Genomic DNA, 24,891 nt, shown 5'->3' with positions numbered 1-24,891 from the left:
TTTTGTGTCTCCAATGAATGCAACATGAAGTTGAAGACCAAAGGGAGAAGTGACATGCAAGTTAAAAGCTACTCTTAGTGTTTCAAACTACAAAGTTTAAGAAAACATTTATTAAAACTCACACGGTGTGCTCTGAAGAAAATCGGATTTTCCTAAGCTTAGAAAAAGTACTAACTTTTCCACCTAAAATACACTACTGAATGTCGTCTTCTTGAAGCTATTCAGTGCCCCTCAAGCTACTGATATACACCATTTCTTACAAAAAGTGCAAGAGTGCTAGCTGTCTTACTAGCAAAACCAGAAGACAAGGTTAGAATTCTCTTTCAGCCTTGAGAAAAAAAGCAAATGAAGTGTCAAAATACCTAAAATGGAAAAGCTTGGAAAGCAAAAATAGGGAGAGGAAGAGAAGGAAACAACACGGTAACAGACTGCAATAAGGGACAGACTGCAATTACTTAACCCAAATGGTTTCCCAGTTTACCAAACCACAAGAGAACTCTCTATTAAAGTTTCAGTATAACTGGGTGGCAGATCTGGTCTCCCACAACATTACATTGATATGAAATTGGGGAAACAAAGCAAGCTCAGGAGGGCCAGTAAGAATTAGGACAGGAAAAAATGGTACCTGTCCACAAAGCGATTCTTTCCTTTCCTCCTTACACCCTAAGAACCTGGTCATCTCAGCCTTCCACTTCTCAACAGTGGTACAGTACGTTTGTTCTCAAACGAGGTTTTCATAGCAGGATGTGACATTTGTCATAGGCCTAGTTCCTGCTTCTTTGCAGGAAACAAAGTCTAAATATAATCCAGCCTGGGAAAACACTGCTTAAATACTGAGGGCAGCACTGAAAGAATCTGTGACCTTAAGAGGAGCCAAACTCCACACTAAAAGCAAACACAGTAATTACCCTGAATAAGTTGGTTCTTAGTAGCCATTGTCTGAAGCTTTTTCACTATATCGAATACTAATGTCTATTGACTGCTAACCATCTGCTATGTTGTTCTTGAACTGCTGACATGATTTCAGATGTATAACGTGACAATGGCTGGAGACTTTTGCTGGATTGGCCTCACTGCAGTAAACACTGCACTAAAAGTGAAGAAGTGCATAAACTTGAAATTGCTGTTTGGCAGAGAATGGGTAATCAAATATTCCTGCAGTATATCATTAGTTCACGAACTCACATGGCCTGTATAGTCCACAGTTTGTCTATAGGGTGATTCACAGCATGTCTGTGCCTGCATCACTACATCTGGGATGTCACTGTGGAAACAAAGAGCCTTGACTCCTAACTCAGGGATATCGTAGGATCACAGGACAAGTTAGGTTGGAAGGGACCTCAGGATACTTCTAGTCCAACCTCCTGCTCAAAGCCAGGTCACTATGAGATCAGACCCAGTTGCTTAGGGTTTTATCCAAAAGGAATGTGAAAACCTCCAAGGATAGAGACAGCACAACCTCTCCGGGCAGCATGTTCCAATACTTACTTGTCCTCTTCATCTGTAAGTAATGAATGCATTAGAGCAAAACAGAAGCCTCCCCATTACAAGTGATTTCACTCCCTATCAGGTACACTATGTCAATGAGACCAAGCAGGTCAGGCCAGTAAGAAGGTATCAAAACCAAGATTATTTACATACTTTTCAGCCAACCAGAACTGTGTGCTAAACCATCATTCTTTTCAAATCTCAAGAAAAATGCACAAAAGAATGTGTTTGAAAGAAACTGTGAAGCTGACCTAAAATTCCAACCCATGCACTGAAGGGCTGACCTGCTACAGTAGAAGTTCATAGTACAATTTCCCAGGTACAATGAACTGATGTTGGAAGTGAGGAATTAAATTTGTCAGAAGAAAAAAAATAATCTGCAACAATCCAACGTACTCTTAAAAACTAGGAAAAAAGTCCACGATCCATAAGCAAAACATGAAACACAAATAGAAATCAATTTAGTCTTACCTCAGCCTCACAAAGTGCCTGAAGACCCTGTAACACTATGGTAGCAGGGGAAGCTTGATCAGGTTTTGTGCATTCATTTAATACCTGGGAAATTAAAGCCAACATGTCTGCTCCGTGCTGGTATGGCCTACAGCAAAAAACATGAAGATACAAGGTGACATTCATGCATACACACAAGTTCTATACACAAAATTTCATTAAATATTGGTTTTGTGTAAGTGAGAACTAAATTAAGTTCTAAATAAAAGATCATCAAGTGGTTAAGCTACCGAAGATTTTGTCCAAGGACACTGTGTATGCTAAAAGATTACATCATTCAAGAAGTGACCAAGAAGGAAAATGCATGTGTGTTATTGATGACGCTATCCTCTGCTTCTTTGTTGTAGCCTTCTGTAAGTACTCACTACTGGGTTTTGGTGGAGATTCTGGCAGGAAAAGACTTTTGGCCCTCTTACATCAGATAGGAACATTTTTCCAAATTTTTTGCCACTGCAATGTCATTTGTCTCTCCTCCATTGACTGCATGGGTGGCTTGTTTGCTTTCCAGTCTTTTAGTATCCATTCAGTTTTACTGGGCAGTTCTGGGGGAGGTATAACTGCTGATTCAGCAGTTCCTCATGCTGTTTCTGTAAGAACTTGCAGTAACTAGCACCTGGCTACGTGATTTATATTCAGGCTTCCTCTAATTGCTCTCACTTTCTTCCAAATAGTTTCTACATGCACGAAGCACGTGCATACACCTGGACTCTAACTGCATCACTTACAAAAAGAATATTACAGCTGCATTGAGACTTATCTCTTGATTTCTTTTCTTTTTTTTAATATTTCTTGTAAACTATTTTTGCAAAATTAAAGAAGGTTGAAGAGTTAAAGGGTGTTTTCTTCAAGAATTTTCTTGTTTTAGTTGATGATCGAAAGACATGTGAATCTCTGCAGTTGTTAGTAACCGACCTTCAAGAAGAAAAGTAAAAAATGGAACTCAGAAGATAAGTGACAAAGAGAAAAGATGGTATAGTGCACATAAAACCAGAAAGTAATTGATAACATGTTTGAAAAGAATCTTTACAGTAACTATAAAGATTCTCAAGTACTGGTATTCGTGGATTGTTAGAGCTGGAAAGGATCAATATATTACCCACTTAGACTTGTACAACTGTGTTCTGTGGTCAGTATTACACCTGAATAAAGACCAGAAATTCGCATGTGACAAAACACACTTTTCAGAAAAGCTTCCGATTTTCTTCGCATACATTGAAAGACAGACAGATCATTAGCTGTTTCTTCTAATGTTTCAACACTCTCTTTTTATAGGTGGTATGCTTTAAGTTTCTACTCTGGATCAGTATAGGGTGCATGTTTTGTTTTACAATGAAGACATTTTAATTTTCACATTATTTATATGTGCTTTCTATTAGTTATAATATAAAATCCAAAACTTACTAGCTGGTGAGATTAGCAATGTCTGAGTATCTCCTACAACTACAAAAATATTACCCACAATTAATACAACAGAGTAGGTAAAAATAACTATGCAGCTTTTCTGAAAAAAAATTGATTTCCCTTACAAAGACATAAGATGGATAACACTTATGCTTACCTCTGCCTACATATATCCCTTATACACGCAGCTTTGGCAATCAGCTTTTCCCATTGAGCATCTTTGTCAACAGACAAAGAGGGCACATCAAACATCGCCAAGAACTTCTGCAATTCTGGGTAAATTCGATCCTAGAAAAGATTTAATTTAAAAATTATCATCACATCTTCAAAAGCTGGTGACAGGATTTTCAATTGCTAGCACTTTTACATGATTTCTAAATACCACTTCCATTATATTCCATACTTGCTTTTTTTCATTATTGGAATCTAATGCTGCATTGAGATCTAACTGGCTCCTACAGACAAAATCTCTCTTGCTACTTTATATATAAAGAGAGAGGAAAATTATTGTGATGTAACTAAGGTCGTCTTCTTACTGCACATCGTGAAAAGCAGAAAGCTGTCCTTCAAAGGATTTTTTTTCCCTAATTCCAGTGAAACCTGATGAAGTGAAAAGCAGGTTTCATGAAAGACATACTACTGAAACTCTTCACTGTAACAGAATCAATACAGGCACCACTTCTACCATTTACTTTATACTGCTGATAATGAGAAACTAGTGTAAGCAATGTTCCAAAATTAATATCTTTCCCTGGTTAGAGGTAATGAAGTTTTTCCACTGCACTTATCTTCATGACACTACAAGAACTTTCTAACCTGTCTTTCCCACAAGGATGTCATCATCCGCAAAGTAACTGCTCTAAGCTTTGGCGTGCTCCCCAGCATATGTATGGCACGTAGAATCTGAGCAACACAAACCTGAAAGAAATTTTTTAACCAAATGTCACTGTTATTTTTTATGCTCAAGAACAAAGACAAATCTACAAATCATTATTTTACAACCATGTACAACAAGGAGATAACTGTCCAACTGCAATGTCAGAAAGAAAGCAGAAATTGTTTTCTGAAAAGCATTAGTGCATAATGAGTCCAAGAGCATCTTCGTATGAGATATATACATATATAATGATGATACAGCACAGACAATAAAGCACAGAATCATAGAATCATAGGTTGGAAAAGACCTCTAAGATCATAAAGTCCAACCATCCACCCAACACCACCATGCCTACTAAACCATATGCCAATGTGCCACATCTACACGCTTTTTGAACACTTCCAGGGATGGTGACTCAACCACCTCTCTGGGCAGCCTGTTCCAATGTCTGACCAAAATGTATAATGTAATTTCACTCTTTAAAATAAATGTCATATTCCATTCAAAATATTAGAAAGTTATGCTGAAGCTTACAAATCAGTTATTTTAAGCAAGCTATGAATTGCTCAGTCTAAATATTTGTTTTATGAATAAATGACTTTTTATTAGTACAGATTCTGTTTTATGAAAAATTTTTCATTCTGACCTTGTGTACACCCAGTGTAGGCAATGTGTATAATATATCCCTGTAAAGCGCAGGCTCCAAAGGTCTTCCCAATTTAAATATCAGAACTGGGATCAGATTTGGGACCTAAAATAAAACAAAAGCAGGAAAGAAACTTGGGACTAGGTTGCCAACATAGTATGTTATGTCAGACAGGAACTTGACAGAGCATATTAGAAACTCCTACCTTTTTGCATTATTTTTCCTGCTAATAGGAAAGAGAAAGGAACATTCTAAAGTCTGTAATTTCATAGGACTTAGAACTTCTTTCTTTTTAAGTTATCATCTTAAAAGCACCTTGTTATGCGTGTTCAGCTGTAATCACTGCAATCATCTAATTTCCACAATGAATTCATTTTTACTTGAAATTCCAGTACAGACATACTAAAAGGAACATGTAATTGAAAATGGTAGATTACATTATTATATATGAAACCAATGAAGAACCTATTCCAACTCAGTTCTGCCATTAAGAGGAATTCTGATGATGTTACTATCATATCCCACAAATATCTCGTGTAACACGGTATAATTTACTGCATTCTTTAATATATGGTACAATACTTCCAGAGAGCTTCACCTGAAGTGACAACGAAGGAAAGACTTATTCACCCCCATTCCCCTTTTATTTAGATCAGATTTTCAGTATTTTTATACCTGCAGGTCCCTCAGTTTTCTCTTGCGGACATTCATACCACTATGTTGTAAAATTAAATCTAGTCATGACGGGCTTATTCCCCCCTCCCCCCCCACTTCATTTTATGGACACTTAAAAGTAACTACTTAGCACTGGTTTACATTCTGCCTTTACACAGTAGTAATGATTTTCACTTAAGCCACATGGGCTAGTCTTTCATTGATAATAGTTGTGTTAAAAGATAATGTCATTCTCAAGAACAGAAAAGATAATTAAGAAATTTGGTATTTAGCAAGAGTAAGTGGACATAACTATTTTTGAGTCTTCTGGCTTTAAGAAAATTATTTTCCTTATAGGGCATAAATTTCTCCAATTCCCTTTTAGTTACCCCTAGGGTGAGTGACCCTTGGAAGAGGTTTTTTTCCTCTTTAACCTCACATTACTGTAACTTTAAAGAATTGATTCGCTAAGTCCAAGATAGGAGGCTTAAACCAGAAGAACAAATGTGTATTAAATCCCACACATACTGGGCGCAGGTGAAACACTAAGCAGCTCTCAAACACAATGTTTACAAGAGTAGATCCAATCTTTAATCCAATCTATAATTCAGCAATCTTACACCTCTGAAAATATACCCTGGTAAGGCTGATTCTTTGTGTGTGTATATATATATATATACACATATGTGGTTTATACATAAAGTGGATCTAAAAACTTGCTGTGGGAAATTCTGCTACACCATTCTCTCACTATGTGTTTTTACATGAGCAGATGTCTTCGCATGATAAAATTTTTCACTGCACAAAGGTCCATCTCAGTCCACAGAAACTACAGAGCAAGAATAATGAATAAAAATCCAAGAGCTCTGGGATTTTTGCATAATTCCCTCTGTAATTACTTGTTCCAAATTACAGACAAAAAAAAAATACTGTTTGTTCTATAAGATATCACTGTCTTTACAGTTGAGCAATCCAAATCCGCGCTTCCACAAATTTAAAAACTTTGTTCTGGAATCTGTATTTAATACTTAGGGAATTAACTATAATACATTATTTTTTCAGGTTTTCCAAACTCTATTTGGCATTCCTAAATAGAATAAATCCCTTTATAAAGAAAAATATCCCCATATTTTTGACTAATTGACTAGTCTCCCTCCCTCTCTCTGTTTCCCAAGGTTGCTGTCTACCTTCTGCAGAGGTAGTCATCACCCCATCACCTGCCCAAACAGAGGACTGGCTTTACTGTAGATCTTTCAAAGAAAAATTAATAAAAGTGTCTGAGAATATAAGACAGTTTTTATTTAAGCAGACTTTCACACCCAGCATCTCTTTCAATACAAGTTTAACAGTACCTTGTTTTCCCACCTGTTTATTCCAAACGGAAAGCATCTTCTTAGCTAGCACCCTCCCTCACCTTTCTTTCAGACCTTTGAACTGAAGATAAGTTGGTCAGTTTTCCAGCTTTTGGTGTGTGCTGGTTTTGGCTGGGCTAGAGCTAAGTTTCTTCATTGCAGTTTGTATGGGGCTATGTTTCAGATTTGTGACCAAAACAGCGTTCATAACACAGTGATGTTTTAGCTATTGCTGAGCAGCAATCACACAGCGTCAAGAACTTTTCCGCTCCTCACACCGCCCCAGTAGTGAGGAGGCTGGGGGTGTGCAAGAAGCTGGGAGCGGACACAGCTGGGACAGCTGACCCCAACGTACCAAAGGGATGTCCCATGCCATGTAACATTATACTCAGCAATAAAAGCTGGGGGAAGAAGGAAGGATGTTCAGAGTTACAGCATTTGTTCTCTCAAGTGACCATTACACATGATGAAGTCCTGCTTTCCTGGACATAGCTGAACATCTGCCTGCCGATGGGGAACAGCAAATTAATTCCTTATTTTCTTTGCTTGTGTGCATGGCTTTTGCTTCCCCTATTAAACTGCCTTCATCTCAACCCACGCATTTTTTCACTTTCACCCTTCCAGTTCTCCCCTACCCCAGCAGGGGAAGAATGAGCGAGCGGCTGCGTGGGGCTCAGCTGCCTGCCGGGGTTAAACCACAACATGTACAAATTAATTTTTTTCTAAATTATGTGTTACATAAAAACTGAATGGCAGATGAGCAAAATAGAAATAAGGTATCAGAGATACAGATGAGGTAGGATCTGTCAAGATAAGATTTCATATGAAACACAAATATTTCAAAGAGAACATTCAGTCCTCCAATTATATACACATAATGACTAGTTTTCTAAATAAAAGCTGCAGGAGCAAGACTTCTATTAGATGAATTAAAAATTGTACACACAGAAAATGCAAACTGATAATGGGTTAATTCAATATCTTGCCTTACACATATCACAAGACTATTAGATTTATGCAAACAGAAGACTGGAAATCTGTATAGATGCTTTTACAGGAATCTAGGCTGCAACTGTAATTGTGTAATTACTTAACTGTAACTAAGGGGAGCTTTTTTTTATCTAACCACATATAGCATAGATCAGCATACAAGTTGGCAGTAGGACAGCTCCTCTGAATATGCAAAGCTCTAAGTGACAAATTTAGTTTTTCATCTTAAGCATTCCTCTGGCTTTGTTTTTTTGCCGGTTTTTTTGGTTTTGTTGCCTCACTCCCGAAAGCTGAATCTATCATGAAAACTGCTATTACCTTAAAGCTAATAGCAAAACAGATGGACCACAAGAAAGAGTCACCCACCAACATTTGGTTTTATATTATATTCTCCTGTGCCTTGCCCCAGTGTGAAGATTTCCAACCAGCATTCTTAACCAATGATCTCCCAGGCCAACCTAACAGCCTTATCTCTGCAGACTGAAATAGCCTGTCAGTTGTAGGCACTGATAATATTGACGTATTTCTAAACTACCATTTACTGTATAAAGGCACACCAACTTTGCAGCAATTCAGGGTAGGCTGAGATGGACACCACTCCGCCTATCTAAGTGGCCATAAACCTGACTTTCACCAGAACAGTGCCGGTACTTTGTAAGTTGCTCTGAAATTATCAATCTGCTTTTCTCTCATCAAAAACTTAACTCACCCAGAATAAACAGTCCTGTAGAAGAAAGACTAAAATACAATGACAAGTAACATACTTCAGAAAGTAACATACTCCCTGAAAAACAACATACCTCACGGTTCTTAGATTCTCTCAGATTTTTTCCTCACATCACAACAAATTTTAAAGCCCAAAGTCCTTTCAGACCAATCACAGGGGTCTACCCCATGAAAATCAAAGGAGTGAGTCCACATATAACCCACCTCACAGCATCCCCTTGGAACAGGGCTTCAGTGTAACCTGGGGAAGGGAGCTCCTCGATTCAAAACAAGTCTTCCCTGCCATACCCTCCTCCCCCCCCTCAGCTTTATTCTCATCACAGCTCTACTGCTATTTCAGACACACATAGCAATTTGGATCTTTCCACCCCACCCCACTTTCTGAGAGCTTCCCTGAATTTATCCCACCATGTGCCTTAATCAGAACATTACTGCCAGCTTAAAATGTCTTCGACACGCTTGGTCACACTTTCAAGGCCATCATCACAATATTTTATAAATACTGCATCATAAGGAGTATTTCTTGTTATCACTATATCCTTTACAGTACAAAAGCAGGTGGGGAAAGCAAGTCATTCCAAATTCACCAGCACATGGCAGAGTTTGATTAACATCAGTTCTGGTCCCAGTCAAAATTAAGTAATAAGATGCCTGCATTAACACTGAAAAAAAGAAAAATGAAACCTTCACTCAAAACATGAGATTTAATTTGTGCCCTACCTTTCCTTCCCACTCCCCAGCTGTAATCACAGAATGGTCGGGGTTGGAAGGGACCTCTGTGAGTCATCTAGTCCAACCCCCCTGCCGAAGCAGCGTCACCCAGAGCAGGCTGCACAGGACCGCGTCCAGGCAGGTCTTGAATATCTCCAGAGAAGGAGACTCCACAACCTCCCTGGGCAGCCTGTTCCAGGGCTCCATCACCCTCAGAATGAAGTTCTTCCTCATGCTCGGATGGAACTTCCTGTGCTTCAGTTTGTGCCCATTGCCCCTTGTCCTGTCACTGGGCACCACTCAAAAGAGTTTGGCCCCATCCTCCTGACACCCACCCTTCAGATATTTATAGGCATTTATTAGGTCCCCTCGCAGCCTTCTCTTCTTCAGGCTACACAAGCCCAGCTCCCTCAGCCTTTCCACATAGGAGAGATGCTCCAGTCTCCTCACCATCCACATAGTCCTCCGCTGGAGTGTGCAGAACTGGACACAGTACTCCAGATGGGGCCTCACCAGGGCAGAGTAGAGAGGAAGGAGAACCTCCCTCAACCTGCTGGCCACAATCCTAATGCACCCCAGGATGCCAGTGGCCTTCTTGGCAACCAGGACACACTGCTGGCTCATGGTCAACTTGTCATCCACCAGCACACCCACGTCCCTCTCTACAGAGCTGCAGTCCAGCAGGTCAGCACCAAGCCTGTACTGGTGCATGGGGTTGTTCCTCCCCAGGTGCAGGACCCTGCACTTGCCCTTGTTGAATTTCATCAGGTTCCTCTCTGCCCAACTTTCCAGCCTGTCGAGGTCACACTGAATGGCAGCACAGCCTGCTGGTCTATCCACCACTCCTCCCAGTTTGGTGTCATCAGCAAACTTGCTGAGGGTACACTTTGTCCCGTCATCCAGGTGACTGATGAAGAAGCTGAACAAGACTGGGCCCAGTACTGACCCCTGGGGGACACCACTAGTTACAGGCCTCCAACTAGACTCAGCGCTGCTGCTGACAACCCTCTGAGTTCTGTCATTCAGCCAGTTCTCAATCCACTTCACTGACCACTCATGTAGCCCACATTTCCTGAGTTTCCCTGTGAGGATGTTATGGAAGACAGTGTCAAAAGCCTTGCTGAAGTCACAGAATGGTAGCGGTTGGAAGGGACCTCTGTGGGTCATCTAGTCCAACCCCCCTGCCGAAGCAGGGTCACCTACAGCAGGCTGCACAGGACCTTGTCCAGGCGGGTCTTGAATATCTCCAGAGAGGGAGACTCCACAACCTCCCTGGGCAACTTGTTCCAGTCAGACCTGCCTGACCAACCGTGTGGCTTTCTATGACAGAGTGACTACAGTGAACAAGGGAAGAGCTATGGATGTCATCTATCTGGACTTCTTTAAGGCCTTTGACACAGTCCCCCACCACAACATACTTCTCTCTAAATTGGAGAGATACCTCTTTGATGGGTGGACTGTTTGGTGGATGAGGACTTGGCTGGATGGTTGCATCCAGAGGGTAGTCAATGGTCAATATCCAGCTGGAGACTGGTGATAAGTGGTGTCCCTCCAGGGTCCGTACTGCGACAAGTACTGTTTAATATCTTCAGCAATGACACAGACAGCAGGATCAAGTGCATCCTCAGCAAGTTTGAAGATGACACCAAGTGGAGTGGTGCGGTAGACATGCCAGAAGGATAGGATGCTGTCCAGAGGGACCTGGACAAGCTGGAGAGGTGGGTCTGTGTGAATCTCATGGGGTTCAACATGGCCAGGTGCAGCGTCCTGCACCTGAGTCAGGACAACCCCTGATATCAATACAGGCTGGGGGATGAAGGGATCGAGAGCAGCCTGCCAAGAAGGACTCGGGGGTGCTGGCTGACAAGAAGCTCAACATGCGCCAGCAATAAGGGGAGACCTTATAGCAGCCTTTCAGTACTTAAAGGCAGCTTTTAAGAAGGATGGGACAGACTGTTTACAAGGGCCTGTTGCCAGAGGACAAGGGGTAATGGTTTTAAACTAAAAGAGGGTAGATTTAGACTGGATATAAGGAAGAAATTCTTTACTATGAGAGGGATGAAATACTGGCACAGGTTGCCCAGACAGGCGGTAGATGTCCCATCCCTGGAAACATTCAAGGACAGGTTGGATGGGGCTCTGAGCAACCTGATTTAGTTGAAGATGTCCGCACTTACTGGGGGTGGGGGGGTGTGCTGGCCTAGATGACCTCTAAATGTCCCTTGCAAGCCAAACTATTCTGATTCTAAACAGATATGAAAGGAAAGTTCTACAACGCCTTTTACACTAGCATCTAGCAAACACGCTAAGTTCGACTTACAGAATTCTCAGGAAATGACCAAGCATGTGCTCTATAAGGCCAGTTACATATCTTCTTAAAGGTATTGTCCTTTAAAGAGTACTTGTTTAGAATTGTGTATTGAAATCCTAAGATTAGGAAAAAACCCCAAATTGTTCTTGTACAGGAAAGCTGTTCCTCTCTCCACCTCCCTCATGTAATGGATAAACAATGCTGGGACTAATTTTAATATTAAATGTAAATCTTGATGAAGGGCTTAACAGCTCCAAAACACTGATATGACAATTCATTAGCTCCCAGTAGGTAGGAAGTGGCTCCAGAGAGGGAGAGACATGCTGCCTGGCAACACTGCCTTCTGCATCCTCCACACTGCCAGAGGATGTGGCAGTTAAGTCAAGGCAGTCATTAAGAACCTGAAGAAGGTTTTCAAGATTATGTCTTTTGTTTTTAAAAATAATTTGCATCTCAAAAATGATGTTGAGGTATGTCAATAACTCTCCTTTTAAAAGTTAGATTAAACACGCAAGACAGAATGCTTTTATTTGATAAACAGGTCTGAGAACCATTCTCACCCTCTGCAATCTGGTGGTCCAATTTATTTTTTCTAAGCTACAGGACAGTTGTTCTTCTTCAAAAGTACAAGCTAAGGGAGGATAGCAGTGAAGGAAGATAATCCTCCTCTTCTGTTCCTTCACATTTCCTTACATTTTACTGAAGAGAAATTGTCCTCATCCAGCCCTTGTGTCAGAAAAAAGAGACAGCCAGAAAATAGTTGCCCAAGTAAAGTCACGTTCAACAGCAAAAACCCATTTCAGTACAAATACATACTAACATATGCTGTTCCCATTTTAAATTCTAAATGTAGGGTATCACTTCACAGTATTCCTACCACACTTCCTTTGCTTGCATGCCTACCCTGGAGGGTTCTTTTGGGTCATTTTTAAGACTAAGAGATCATTCTAGGCCGCCCCCAAAAAGCCAGCCAAAAGGCAGGAAATAAACATCACTGCTAAGTTCCAGGTTTTATTTCTGGGAAATGTTAGGCTGGAAGAGAGGTAGCATCAATGCAGTTCTGAAGTAGGCAAGGCTGTGAAGAGAGCAGATTGTTGAAAGCCTTCAATACTGTGGCATTTCTAGCTCCAGTGTGCAAGACAAAAGTATGAATAATTCACAAAAAAGAAGGAACCAGTTTTTCAGGTAAGTGCACAAATGAAGATAAATTTGTTCATAAAAGCTACAAAATAAGCTGCTCTCAAAAATCAGAAGCACTTTTTACAGAACATAAGCTAGGTTTTCAAAGTTCCATGTACTTCAGCAGGATCCTAACCAATAAGCTTCAACCACGAAGCGTTAAGAATAACGCGTACACAAGATCTGACTAGAATATTATTTTTTCCCTACAGCTACTCAAAGCCAACATAATCACACAGAACAAAACCATCACGCACCACCTGAGCGAGCCAAATCCAGTTCAACATATCAACACGTTTTCTACCTGAATAAAAATATATTTAACCTTTTTTTTTTTTTTTAAATGCACTCCCAGCCCCCAAAAAACACAAAATAATGCACCTTCAGATAGATTTCCCAGAAGGGTGTCATTTACCACTAAAATATTTCATTCCAGCAGTTGAAAGACCATAGAGAATGGATGTCCTCTAGAGTCTCATAATCCTCTAATAATGGTAATAGATTTTGTGCTACTACTCACCAGCGACCTTTCAGTCACACGATTTAATTTCTTCCCCTTGCAGCACAGCTGGTTTCACACAGAGTGTAGTAACAGCTTTTGCACAACAAGAAAATTCATCCGATTAGAAGGTCTCTATTATGTTTTTCATGAACAGCATGTGTCAGTGCAGCCTCTGCAGTGATTTGATTTAAGACAGCCTAAAACCCCATGTACTGCTCTTCATTCATCAGACTTCTTTTATAAAGATTTCTGGATTTCTTCAACAGCATTTCAGACCATTACTCCAAAATGCCTCAGCTAAAAACAGATCTAACATAATCACTAATCTTGCACCATAAAATGGCTTTTACTCAGTGGGGAAGGAGGTAGTAGATACACAGAAGCCCTTTGTAGGCTCTCTTCATGGAAAAGGTAAGAAAAAACAAAAATAAAGCATAAACAGAACAACGTCTGCACAACCAATTACGGTTATTATTTTTAAACCTAGCAACTCTTTATTTTTCTATGCTCCATTAATTTACTGTCAAGACAACAGAGTCCTTAAAAAAAACAACATTCAGTGTGGAAATGAGAGATCCTATTTGTCAATGCTCCTTGTGGAATTGTACTAAACATGAAAGCAACGAGTATAGCACTGTTGATGCACATTCTCTCTTTCTGACCCTGTTTTGTTTTGAAACACAGTTGTTCAACTCAGATTTTGCATGGCAGTCACCTGTTGCTTTTCAATTCAATTCAATATCCAGTTACAACCACTAATCATCTGAACCACAAAGTAAGACAGTTTCACTAACAGCAGAATTACTGATTATCTTGATCACTTTTGAAAAAAAGAAAAAAAAGACCATCACAATTTTATCTACCCATGTCAGTACTTCCATATATTCTGCTGTCGTACAGGTAGTCCACAGTTTGACTGCAAACTTGCCACTTTTTCATTTTATCCTGTGGACATTTTATTTACCTTTTGCAAGGCTAACCTCTGAGTTCTGCTAAACCAAGTTTACCTTGATTTGAACATAGATCAAAGACTTGGAATTTGGAACGCATCCTTATTTACTTGGTTAGACCTTCTTTCCATTACTAACACTTGGGTTTAAGATGAGTGTTCAAGTGCTGCTAACACCAAAGGTATTTCAAGTTAATGTAAGTGGCTGTTTAAAAACAAGCTTGGGATTAACAGCCATTTTTTGTTCTCATTCCATATCCAACCTTGACTTTCTTCTCTTCTTCAAAACGGCCTTCTAATTACTACGCTGCACACCCCTTTCCACTGTGTCCTTCAGAAAGTGCCCTATGGAACTGAAGACTCAAAATGTTTAACAAGTTTGTTGTGACGAACTTTCCATTTTCTTAACCTAAAGGACATTCCGATCACTGTTTTACTACTTACTTTCCCCTCCTTTTACAAAGCACCATTTATTTACATGGAACTGAGTAAAACACAGAACCAAATAAAGCAACTGCCAAAATATAACTTCGCCATCAACACGTTAGTGGTTGTTGCCATCACACTGCCCATTGAGTTTATTAAAGTAATCAGTTGTTTCCCCCATCCATGAGCTTCAGTGCTTTCTCCCCCTGTGCTAACTAACTGCAAAAGAAAGACCAGACAAGTCCTAGCAAATTCTTCCTGCTTTAAGGGAAAACATTGCACCTACAAGAAACAATATGACAATCTTTCAGTGCAGTGCTGTGTCACACTGTAATCACCTCTGTGGACTCATGAAGCAGACTCAGAACTAAAATCACTTGTCACTGTCAAGACAGATGCCAGGTGATCCCAAGTTCAAATGAGCCAGACAGTAAGTCCCAGCTTTAAAGAGTTAAGATCTTCTTGGAATTAAAAAAATGTAATTTAAAAGATAGCAATACATTAGACATTGCTAATTGGAGAATATTCAGGTGTCCTTTGCTGTACTTAACTAAGAACTGAGAAGGCAAATATGACCCCAATTAAGTACAGTATTCTCACACCAAATTTCCATATATTACCCAACAGAACATCTGCTGTATCACTGATCGCTTAATACTACTAAAAAAACACCTGAATACTTCACATATTTTCCAGAAAAGTATTTTCAAATCCACAGTAATTTAAAAGACTGAAAGCTCACCATTTGCAGACACTGTCAGCAAACGAAATTTGAACCAGTTAGACAATACCAACAAATTATGGTTTGAGTTCTCCATTTTAAACAACATTTTCTGATTTACATAGACTTCCGCTGATCATTAGGGAAACAGAAAATGTGGTGCAGTTCACACCTCTCACTGCATTTGGGCACAGGTTATTTTTCCCAATGCCAGGAAGAACTTCTTCACCAGCCTGAAGGGCTTATTAATTCTGAAGTAGTCAGACCAGCATAGTTAGCTCAAGAGGCTGCATCCATTAATCTTGTTTATTATATTGGTGAACAAAAGTTTTGGCTTAAAGTAAGTAGAACAAGGTAGGTAAACCCACTCATATCATGCTAAACATCAACAACTTTGGGTTAAATTCATCTCCCTGTATCTGTCTAAAGCTGCTGTAACTCTGCTGACTTGCATTTAAACTTCTCTCTAAAACTGTTCATTTGAAGTCAGTGGAGAATTATGCCTTTCCTCTTTCTATATGCCACTGATTCACCATACAACTCAAAGACTTATTGCAGCAAACCAAGTTAGAAGAAACACACAATAAAAAGCCTGGAGTTACCTTGGTGTTTTTAACTGCTAGTCACAAGAAGAAAACTGCCTTACTTGCAGCAGTTTGGGTCAGAACTGAAGAAAAGTTTCCCTGGATAGGGCAGATGTATGTCTATTGCAGGTGTCACAACACATAGCCATAACTTACCTACCCTTTTCCTAGAGGACAACTAATTTACAAAGGCTGTGGCATGTATCCCTGGTTACGGACTATTTAGTGTACCTAACACACTATTCATAGTTGGGGTGTATTACTCATACCAGTTTTGAATGATGACTTACAGAAAGGGATTTTCAAGAAGAAACTAAGTTAAAGAATAGATGCACAGGTGGTTCTACATCAGCTCAGCATCGCTTTTACACAACTATAATTCATTTTGCTTACTCCTGCCCTTTGAACACAGTTAAGTGCTTCCCACTCAAAGTGAGAAAATGAAATCTGGGTCAACAAAGCACCTATAAGCTACCTTAAGCTTTGCGTCTTTCCTGAAAAACCTGGCTCTTGCAGTTACAAGAGAATATACATCTGGAAAACTGATATCTGACTCCTCGCTTAGGATCACATTGTCACGGCTGGATCACAATTTTCATTACCTGTAATCTTTATGTTTTCCCCCTTTTCATTGATTGGCTCCACATCTTTCCTCACAACTAGACCTCTAAATAGCATGTATGAAATAAAAAGTGTTCTTTTCCAGCAATACCATCCTATTCCTAACATGCTTATTAAAGGGCTCCTTTTTGATTCCCAGACACAAGACATCAAGATTGTTTATTTTTACACTACTAGCTTTCCAATTTGTACTTGAATAATATGGTCAGTATTTCATGCACCTAAAGCTTTGTACCCAGCACAGTAAGTAAGCTTTTTAGCATGGGCTAAAATAGCATGCAGTAAGGCCACTTCTGTGCTACAGCTGGTCAAAAAAACCAGTCTTAACTGGCAATGTACTTCATGGAATGCCCCCCTCAATATATATATATATATATATTTGCATATAACCCGAAACCCTAGACCTCTGATGATGATAAACTCATGAATGAAACAATTCTTAACAGAAACCTCAGCATTGTTAGAAACTCAGAAAACCTTTTTCTAGCTGTGACTCGATGATCAAGGTAAGCATATATCCTGAGTTCAGAAGACTAAGCTGCACTTATTGAAACAATTTTCAAACCTATTGTTTCCTTCACCTTCCAGCAAAGACAACGTGGGGTGTTTTGATTTTCTTATATTCTAACTTATAAAAGATAAAGCCACTTGTCAAGAAAGGCTTAAAAAACGCTTAATGCTTCCACTTCTATCAGAACAGCTAAATAACAACTTCCTGAATGAACTCTGCACCATTGCTCATTCCAAAAGTATTAGAACATGCCATCATACCTAGTGACCAGCAGCAATACCACTACCATTTGGTAAATGGCCCTCCTAGGATAGCTTGTCTGGAGTTTTACTATGTTAGGAAAAGTAACCTAGAAACTCCTAGTGCAATATACTTATTTCTTCCTACCACAGACCACCAGAGCCTTTGTGATACACTGCTTTTCACTATAAGGTTTTAAACAACACACAGCATTGTTACCTTAAGTCAAATGGTGTGACGAGAAGCAGGTGACAAATTAAATGGAAGCATAACCTTGCATGCAGCAGAAAAGCAGCTTCAAGTGCCCTCTTGCCACAGCAGTCTGAGAAAGAATATTCTTCTCTGAGAATAGTACTGTGAGGTTCTGACTTGCTCACATGTTTTCTTGTGTTTTTTTCCCCGCTTTTTAGTTCTCCTGTTTTGTGTCATTTAACCATCCTTTACAGGAGGTATAAGGCTATAACAGAATGGAAGAGTTTTAAATACGTAGTTTAAGAGACAGAATTCATCCATGTGCAAGAAAATAACCGCCATTCTAAGAAAATAAGAAAGAACCATTAAGTGCACAAAGTAAGAATGGGAAAAGATATCCTGAAAAGAAGAACAAGCTTTTAATTTTGCACATTTCCACCAGATGCCTACCTTTGAGGAGTCAGTTCTAACTTCTAGCAGCTCAGTATTTCCACTGACGTCGGACCCTCAAGGCAGCTGTTCTACACACAATTCAACAAGGAGTATGCCAAGGACATTGAATAAATACTTCAAAAAGAACTATCTAGGAACTAGATCCTGTTTTTATTTTGAACTGTGAAAAAGCTGTGTACTCTTGCAGGTTCTTCGCAAATTAAGTATCAACATGGCAGTACAGCCTTCATATAAACACTGTCATCCTGAATCTGCAACCACCTGTATGTTCACTAAAATGAAATAGCACACCAACATCAGCAAAAGGATAGCAGCATGCACAGGGCAAAACAAGAACTTCAAAACACAATAAAATGAGCAAAGCACAACACTTCTCTATTTAATTCATATACAGGCATGGATGTACTATAACAGCAAACTGCCCAGTAACTTTTTTCAATTCAACCCATGGCTACTTGCGGTTTGAAGCGTGCTACACATACGCTGCAGACAGCTCAAGCTGGCTGTACCCCTGAGTTTAATTTGCAATTTTCTCTTCACTGTTATACCTCTTGCCAATATACTGCATCCATATCTACTCTGCAAAATTATCAGAGGGCTGGAACACCTCTCCTGTGAGGAAAGGCTGAGAGAATTGGGGTTGTTCAGCCTGGAGAAGAGAAGGCTCCAGAGCGACATTATTGTGGCCTTTCAGTACTCAAAGGGGGCTTGTAAGAAAAATGGGGAGAGAGTTTTTAGCAGAGCCTGTTGTGACAGGAGAAGGGGTAATGGTTTTAAACTAAAAGAGGGTAGATTTAGACTGGATATAAGGAAGAAATTTCTTACAGTGAGGGTGGCGAAACACTGGAACAGGTTGCTGTATGAAGACGTTTTGCAGTATGAAGGCAGGCAACCCACAATAGATGAAGCTGTCATCTGGTTTAAAAACTCCTCTGGCTTAAGAAATACAGTTACCTCCAAAAGCACTGTATAACAGGCTTGGTTTAGCAGAGCATTTCAGTATGTGCTCAAACAGCAAGCACATCCTAGACTGCTTCCCTCAATTCGAGCTACCCTGCTCAGCACCGTAAGTCATGAAGTGCATATCCCATAGGCTGTATCTTTTCCCAACTCCTGTGCTGCAACGTATGATAACTCTTTGAGACAGAAAGCATTTTAAAAAAACCCCGAAGCAAATAAAGCTTGTCTTCATGGCACATATGAAATTGGAAGCAACACTTCTCCCTCCCTACATTTTTTTCATTTTATAAGCAAGCTATGCTTATTTCTACATAACTCATCCTGTATTACTTACTACTGTTTCTAGATACCCCCATTTATCTTTCCAGGTTATGCAGGTAACTGTAAGCATATCACCTAATTCTGTCTTCAATTCAGTACTGAAACAGACTATGCAATTATTTTTAAGAAGCAAGAATACAGATGTCACAGGGGACTTGGCAGTCTTCCAGTAACCACAAAAGAACACAGAGAATAATTTATGAGGTCACCAAAAGCCAGAAATGGTTTAGTAGCCTCTTTTCAACTTCCTTACATTGTATTTTTAAACTTATTAAGTCATAACAAGAAATAAGCCAGTCATTTTTCCTAAGCCTACAAAACTGAAAAACACCCCAAAACAGAGGCATAACACGTATTTTGCTTTAAGCAACACACAAAAGGCGAGTTCCAGCCAGCTTGGGGTATACGCATGCGTGTGCATACGTATGTCTATGGGTGAGACCACAGGAGGGCTGCCTACCTGGGGGCCAGGGGAGACCCAGACAGCAGGGGTGGGATATGTAGGGGTGCGTGTGTGTCTGTCTGTCTGTCTGCAGGATGGGGGGCAGTCTGCACCAGTATCTGCAGTGGAGCTGCAGCCTCAGGGGCTCATACATTCAGATGCCAGCAACTGGTGAGGCTGGGATCCAGAGGCCACCTACTGTGCACACTGACCATCTATGCCCCACTGCTGGAGAGAACCATACTGCACATATCGTATGTATCCATACGTTGTACATTTATTCCCTCTAGTAGACCTCCATCCTGCTCAGTCACTAAGCAGAGCAGGATGGGGCCTCTGGCACTGTTTTGTGTTCTTGTGGGTGCTCTGTGTATCTGTGTTATACACACATAAGCAGAGATACGTGGTGTACACATGTGCTGCATGAGCATATACCTACAGGAATATAGGTACAGTCTTGCCACCGTCAGACCCGGTGTCACAAAGCTGCGGCAGCCTTACCTCTCTCTGGCTGCAGAATCCAGCCCAATTCCTGCAACAAAATCCACTAATGGTTAAGTTTTTACCTGAGAACAATCAGCCTTGGCTATTTCCGAAGTAGTCTGGAGTACATCACGAAGACTGTCTCCATTTTCTTGGATGAGTAGATAAGCCAGCAGGAGAAAAACATGGGCAGGGACTTGATTTGTAACAGGTAGCAGTGATTTCACTGAAGATAACCAGTTAGAAACAGCAGACTTCTCTTTCATGAGCTCTATGATCTTCCATGTTGTATACAGTGAGCTGTAACAGCTGGTTATGGGGAAAAGGAGTTTGCAGGACACCTGAGAACAAGTGAAACAAACAAAATTCTCAATCAAACAAATAAGGTACCATGAAAGAACAAAGAAAAAACATAACTAACCCAGTTCTGTAATCCAAAACAAATTATTTTTTTTAGGGTCCCAATGCAATAAATGTAAAGAATAAATTGCAGTACATTTCTTTACAATTCTTTATATGAATCCTTGCGCTAAGGATGTTGGAACAGGTTACTAATTCCCTATTCAGGAGTTCCCCCTTTATTTGGCATCTATGATTCCTGTTCCTGCTGGTTACTGCAGTGCTACCTCATCACTAAAATGGACAAAATAAAACTGGAGTACACTAAAAGCTTTTGTTCCTGACAGTAACAGGTGCATCACACAAGCCTAAGTATCATGTACATTATTTTAAGGAAATTGTCTTACCTTTTGATAGTACTTAATGAAACACCACAGTTTAACTTCAGTCAACTTTACATTTTTTGTTTAATTGTTTCACTTCTCAGAACAAAGTATTCTATAGATACAGTCACGGAAGGTAATATTTAGAAGCAGGAAAGTTGTAAAATACAAATAAGCAACCGTCCTAACTCAGGTTTTATATATGTAGAAGTATATCTATTTTAAAGCTCCTGCTAATTAATGCATAAAGTCAAAGTTTTTCATCAAAACAAAAAACTTAATCCAAGACAAATACTCTCTTTCCTACTAATTCTTTGTTTCCTTAGAACATGCAATGTTTTCAGAAATGTCTTTCCATTATCAAGATAATAGTTGGCAGGCAGTAATTGGATGAAGAACATTTATATAAAAATCAGGTCACGAAAGGAAAAACTTCTAAAATTGGTAGAGCCTGAAATATGATATTGGTATTTCCCATTCTACATTACCTCCCCAAAGGTTTTGCTACAATTGTACTCACTCCCTTCCCTCTTTAATTCAGCTGCATGAAAAAAAGCTATCACCACATTTTTACTTTAATGCTGGACCCCACTGAGGCAGGTCAGGTAAATAAAATCTCTCAATGGCAAAGCAGAATTGCAGGTCAGCCACATCCTAACATTTTTCAAAATTCTGGGACTACAAGTAGCACAATTCCCCATTACCAGCACTGCCAAAAAAAAGCAATTAAAAAAAAAATATAGCTTTTTTTGTGCGGTTAAATGCAAAAAGAAGCATACCGGCTATGGAAAGGCAGCCACATATGCGCTGAGGACTACAAGAACCTAGCTAGGGCATGCAGAGATGCAGACTGGAAGGTTAAGCCTCGACTGGAAGTGAAATTGGCCAGAGACATCAAGAAGAAATGGTTCATCAGACATGTGAGCAGTTAAGTAGGAGCACAGGGAAGACACAGGCCTATTACTAAACAGGGCATGGAAACGAGTTACAAATAATGCTGACAAGTCAGAGGTTCTCCATATCTCCTTTCCTCCACCTTTACCAGCATTAGCTGGACCCCAGATCATGGAATCATGCAGCTGAGATATTGCATGAGTCAGCCAACCCATAGAGACCCTCTGCAAGGGCTCCACCCACATAAATCGATGGGCCCAGAGGGAATCCACCCCAGGGTGTTAACAGAAGTGACTGACATGGTTGCAAGGCCACTATCTATTATCTTTGAAAAGACAGGGCAATTGGGGGCATCCCTGATGACTGGAAGAGGGCAAATCTCATACCCATATATGAGAATAGCCCAAAAGAGGACTCAAGAAACTACAGGCCCATCAGCCTTACTTCAGTCTCTGGGAGAGTGGTGGAATGACTCCTAGAAACTACTACAAACCAAGTGAAGCAGGTGACTGGGGAAGTCCAGCACAGGTTTACCACAGGCAAATCATGCTAGGCTAACCTGATCACCTTCTACAGCAAAATAACATCTTCTGTTGACATGGAGAGACCAGTGGATGTTGTTTAGCTGGACTTCAGCAGAGCATCTGACACAATTTCTCACAGCCTTCTCCTGGACAAACTGCCAAGCTACAGACTGGATGGGTGGTCTGCGAAATGGGCAGGAAATTGTCTCACAGGCTGCACTCAGAGGGTAGCGATCAACGGTTGTTATTCTGGCTGGCAGCCTGTCACAAATGGTATCCCCCAGGGATCGATACTGGGCCCCATGTTGTTCAGTATCTTCATAAATGGTCTGGACAATGGGACTGAAAGCCCCTTCACCAAGTTTGCTGATGACACCAAGCTGGGTGCTGAGGTGGACACGTCAGAAGGGAGAGCCATCTTACAGAGACCTGGACAGGCTGGAAGAGTGGGCTAACATGAACTGTATGAAGATTACAAAGACAAGTGCAAAGTCCTGCACGTGGGACAACAAAACCAAAGAGCCCAGCACAGGCTACGATCTGTGTGGCTGGCGAGCCACCTTGCTGAGAAGGGCCTGGGGGTCCTGGTGGCCAACAAGCTGAATATGAGTCAGCAATGTGCTGCTGCAGCAACCATGGCAAATTGGATCCTGAGCTGCATCTGCAGGGGCATTACTAATAGAGGTAGAGACATGATTATCCCACTCTGCTCAGTGCTTGTCAGGCTGCACCTGGAGTACTGTGTCCAGTTCTAGGCCCCCACCATTCAAAAAAAGATGGAGACAGACTGGACAGGGACCACAGGAGGGTCATGATGTTAATCAAAGGGCTGGACAACCTGCCCTGTAAGTTACGTCTTTTCACCCTGGAGAAGGGTCATGGGGGCTATTCCCACAATTTTCCAGGACATGAAGGGCAGCTACTAGGAACACAGAAGCTCTCCCTTCACAAGGAGCCACATGGAGAGGACAAGGGGCAATGAGTACAAGTTGCACAGGTAGAGGTTTCATCTTGGTATAAGAAACAAATTTTTTACACTGAAAACAATCATTCACTGGAACAACCTCTCCAGGGACATGGTGGAGTTCCCACCACTGTGGGTTTTCTAGATGTAATGAGACAGGGTGCTAGACAATCTCATCTAGGCTCCCTTTCCCATAAAAGGCTGGACCACATGATCTTTCAAGATTCCTTCCAACTTCGTCCGTTCTGGGATTCTATCAAAAATATACCACAACTTAATTAAGTTTTCTCTTAAATACTCTTATTCAAAGCTTGCTCACTGTGGACCTAACACTTGCTTTCTTTTTCCTATCTCTTTTCTTGCCCATTTCCAGTGTGAGGAAAGTTTAAGTAAGGAGAATTCATTAAAGATTGTATTCTCTTCTGCACTGATCTGATGCTACAACACAAATGGACGGAACCCATGGGAACACTGAACAGAAATTCTACACTTTTTAATCTTTCAGTTGAGAACCAAAGGTTATTGGCATACTTTTTACAAACAAGAATCAGGCCAAATGTGTGTCCATCTCCCCATTCTCATTGCTAAACATATATTATCAAAGATCTGCCATGCTCCTTGCTATGAATTCCACAAGGATGTCTATCATTAAGATAGAAGTGAAGACACTTCCCACCAAAAAGAGCAGTCTTTACAGTTCAACACAGCTAACAGATAAAAAATAAAGCCATCACAAATCATTTAAGCCCTTAACAGAAAAGCTTTCACACGCTCTTTGAAGCAAGGAGAATACCGGAATTAGTACAACAAAGTTCTGTTACAGGAAGCCAGTGTTATACAATGTACTGTAATCTGTGTCCTACAGTAACCCAGTAATCTTGTAAGGCATTAAAATAGCTTCTAAAATGCCACAGAAAACAAAACAGATGGGCCAGTGACACAGAGCACAGAGGACTGAAGTACTTGGAACACCTCTCACTGAAACAAGCCTCCAGTGACATAGGTACAGGCTGCCACCTAGGAAGTGAGCAGCCTTCCATACTTAAGCCATCACACAGACTATTCTTTCAGAGCAGAGTAAGGAGTGCAGGCTTAAGTGAACTTTAGAACAGTTACCTTTTATTAGGAGTACAAATGGCCTTGCCTTTTCAGATTTGTGGAAACGGAAGTTGAAGTTGGAGAGGGATTCCAGGACAAGGAGACATGGCAGAACTCAGAATTGGCATCTTTTTGTGTCTCCAACTTGACACATCACCTCCCTCCCTACACTACATAACGGGGCTGTAAAGCAGAAAGGGAGCTTAGCTTCCACAGTACTTAGCACATCTTGATCAAAGAGACTTGCTGTCACCTGTTCTCAGAACAAATGGGACAAATTGGTGGAGGGTAGCCAAGTGGGACATAAGTAAATAAATAAAACCAAAAGAACAACAGCACAGATAAAAAGATTCAGGATAATGAGCTGAAATTTGGTAAGTGACACTTATGTGCTCCATAACTCTCTGCAGTCAAAGGAGAAAGAATGGTAGCTACCAGT

The 24,891-nt window shown here is 40.5% G+C and overlaps 1 protein-coding gene across 10 annotated transcripts in view; it reads right to left on the bottom strand.

The window, feature by feature from the left end:
* Window positions 1–24,891, bottom strand: part of FOCAD (focadhesin) — a 133,462-nt gene that overhangs the window by 68,425 nt on the left and 40,146 nt on the right. For all 10 annotated transcript variants that reach the window (XM_075447116.1, XM_075447113.1, XM_075447114.1 and 7 more), the window contains 5 exons: window positions 20,334–20,591; window positions 4,923–5,027; window positions 4,216–4,317; window positions 3,557–3,687; window positions 1,960–2,086 (listed from right to left, as the gene is read on the bottom strand). In XM_075447116.1, the coding sequence (XP_075303231.1) occupies window positions 1,960–2,086; window positions 3,557–3,687; window positions 4,216–4,317; window positions 4,923–5,027; window positions 20,334–20,591 (723 nt within the window). The remainder of the gene's footprint in view (window positions 1–1,959; window positions 2,087–3,556; window positions 3,688–4,215; window positions 4,318–4,922; window positions 5,028–20,333; window positions 20,592–24,891) is intronic.

This window comes from Opisthocomus hoazin, chromosome Z, assembly GCF_030867145.1.
Source record: "Opisthocomus hoazin isolate bOpiHoa1 chromosome Z, bOpiHoa1.hap1, whole genome shotgun sequence".
In the NCBI taxonomy this organism is placed as follows: Eukaryota; Metazoa; Chordata; class Aves; order Opisthocomiformes; family Opisthocomidae; genus Opisthocomus; species Opisthocomus hoazin.
Note: the sequence above shows the minus strand (reverse complement) of the source record. Positions and strands in the feature narration are given on the sequence as shown.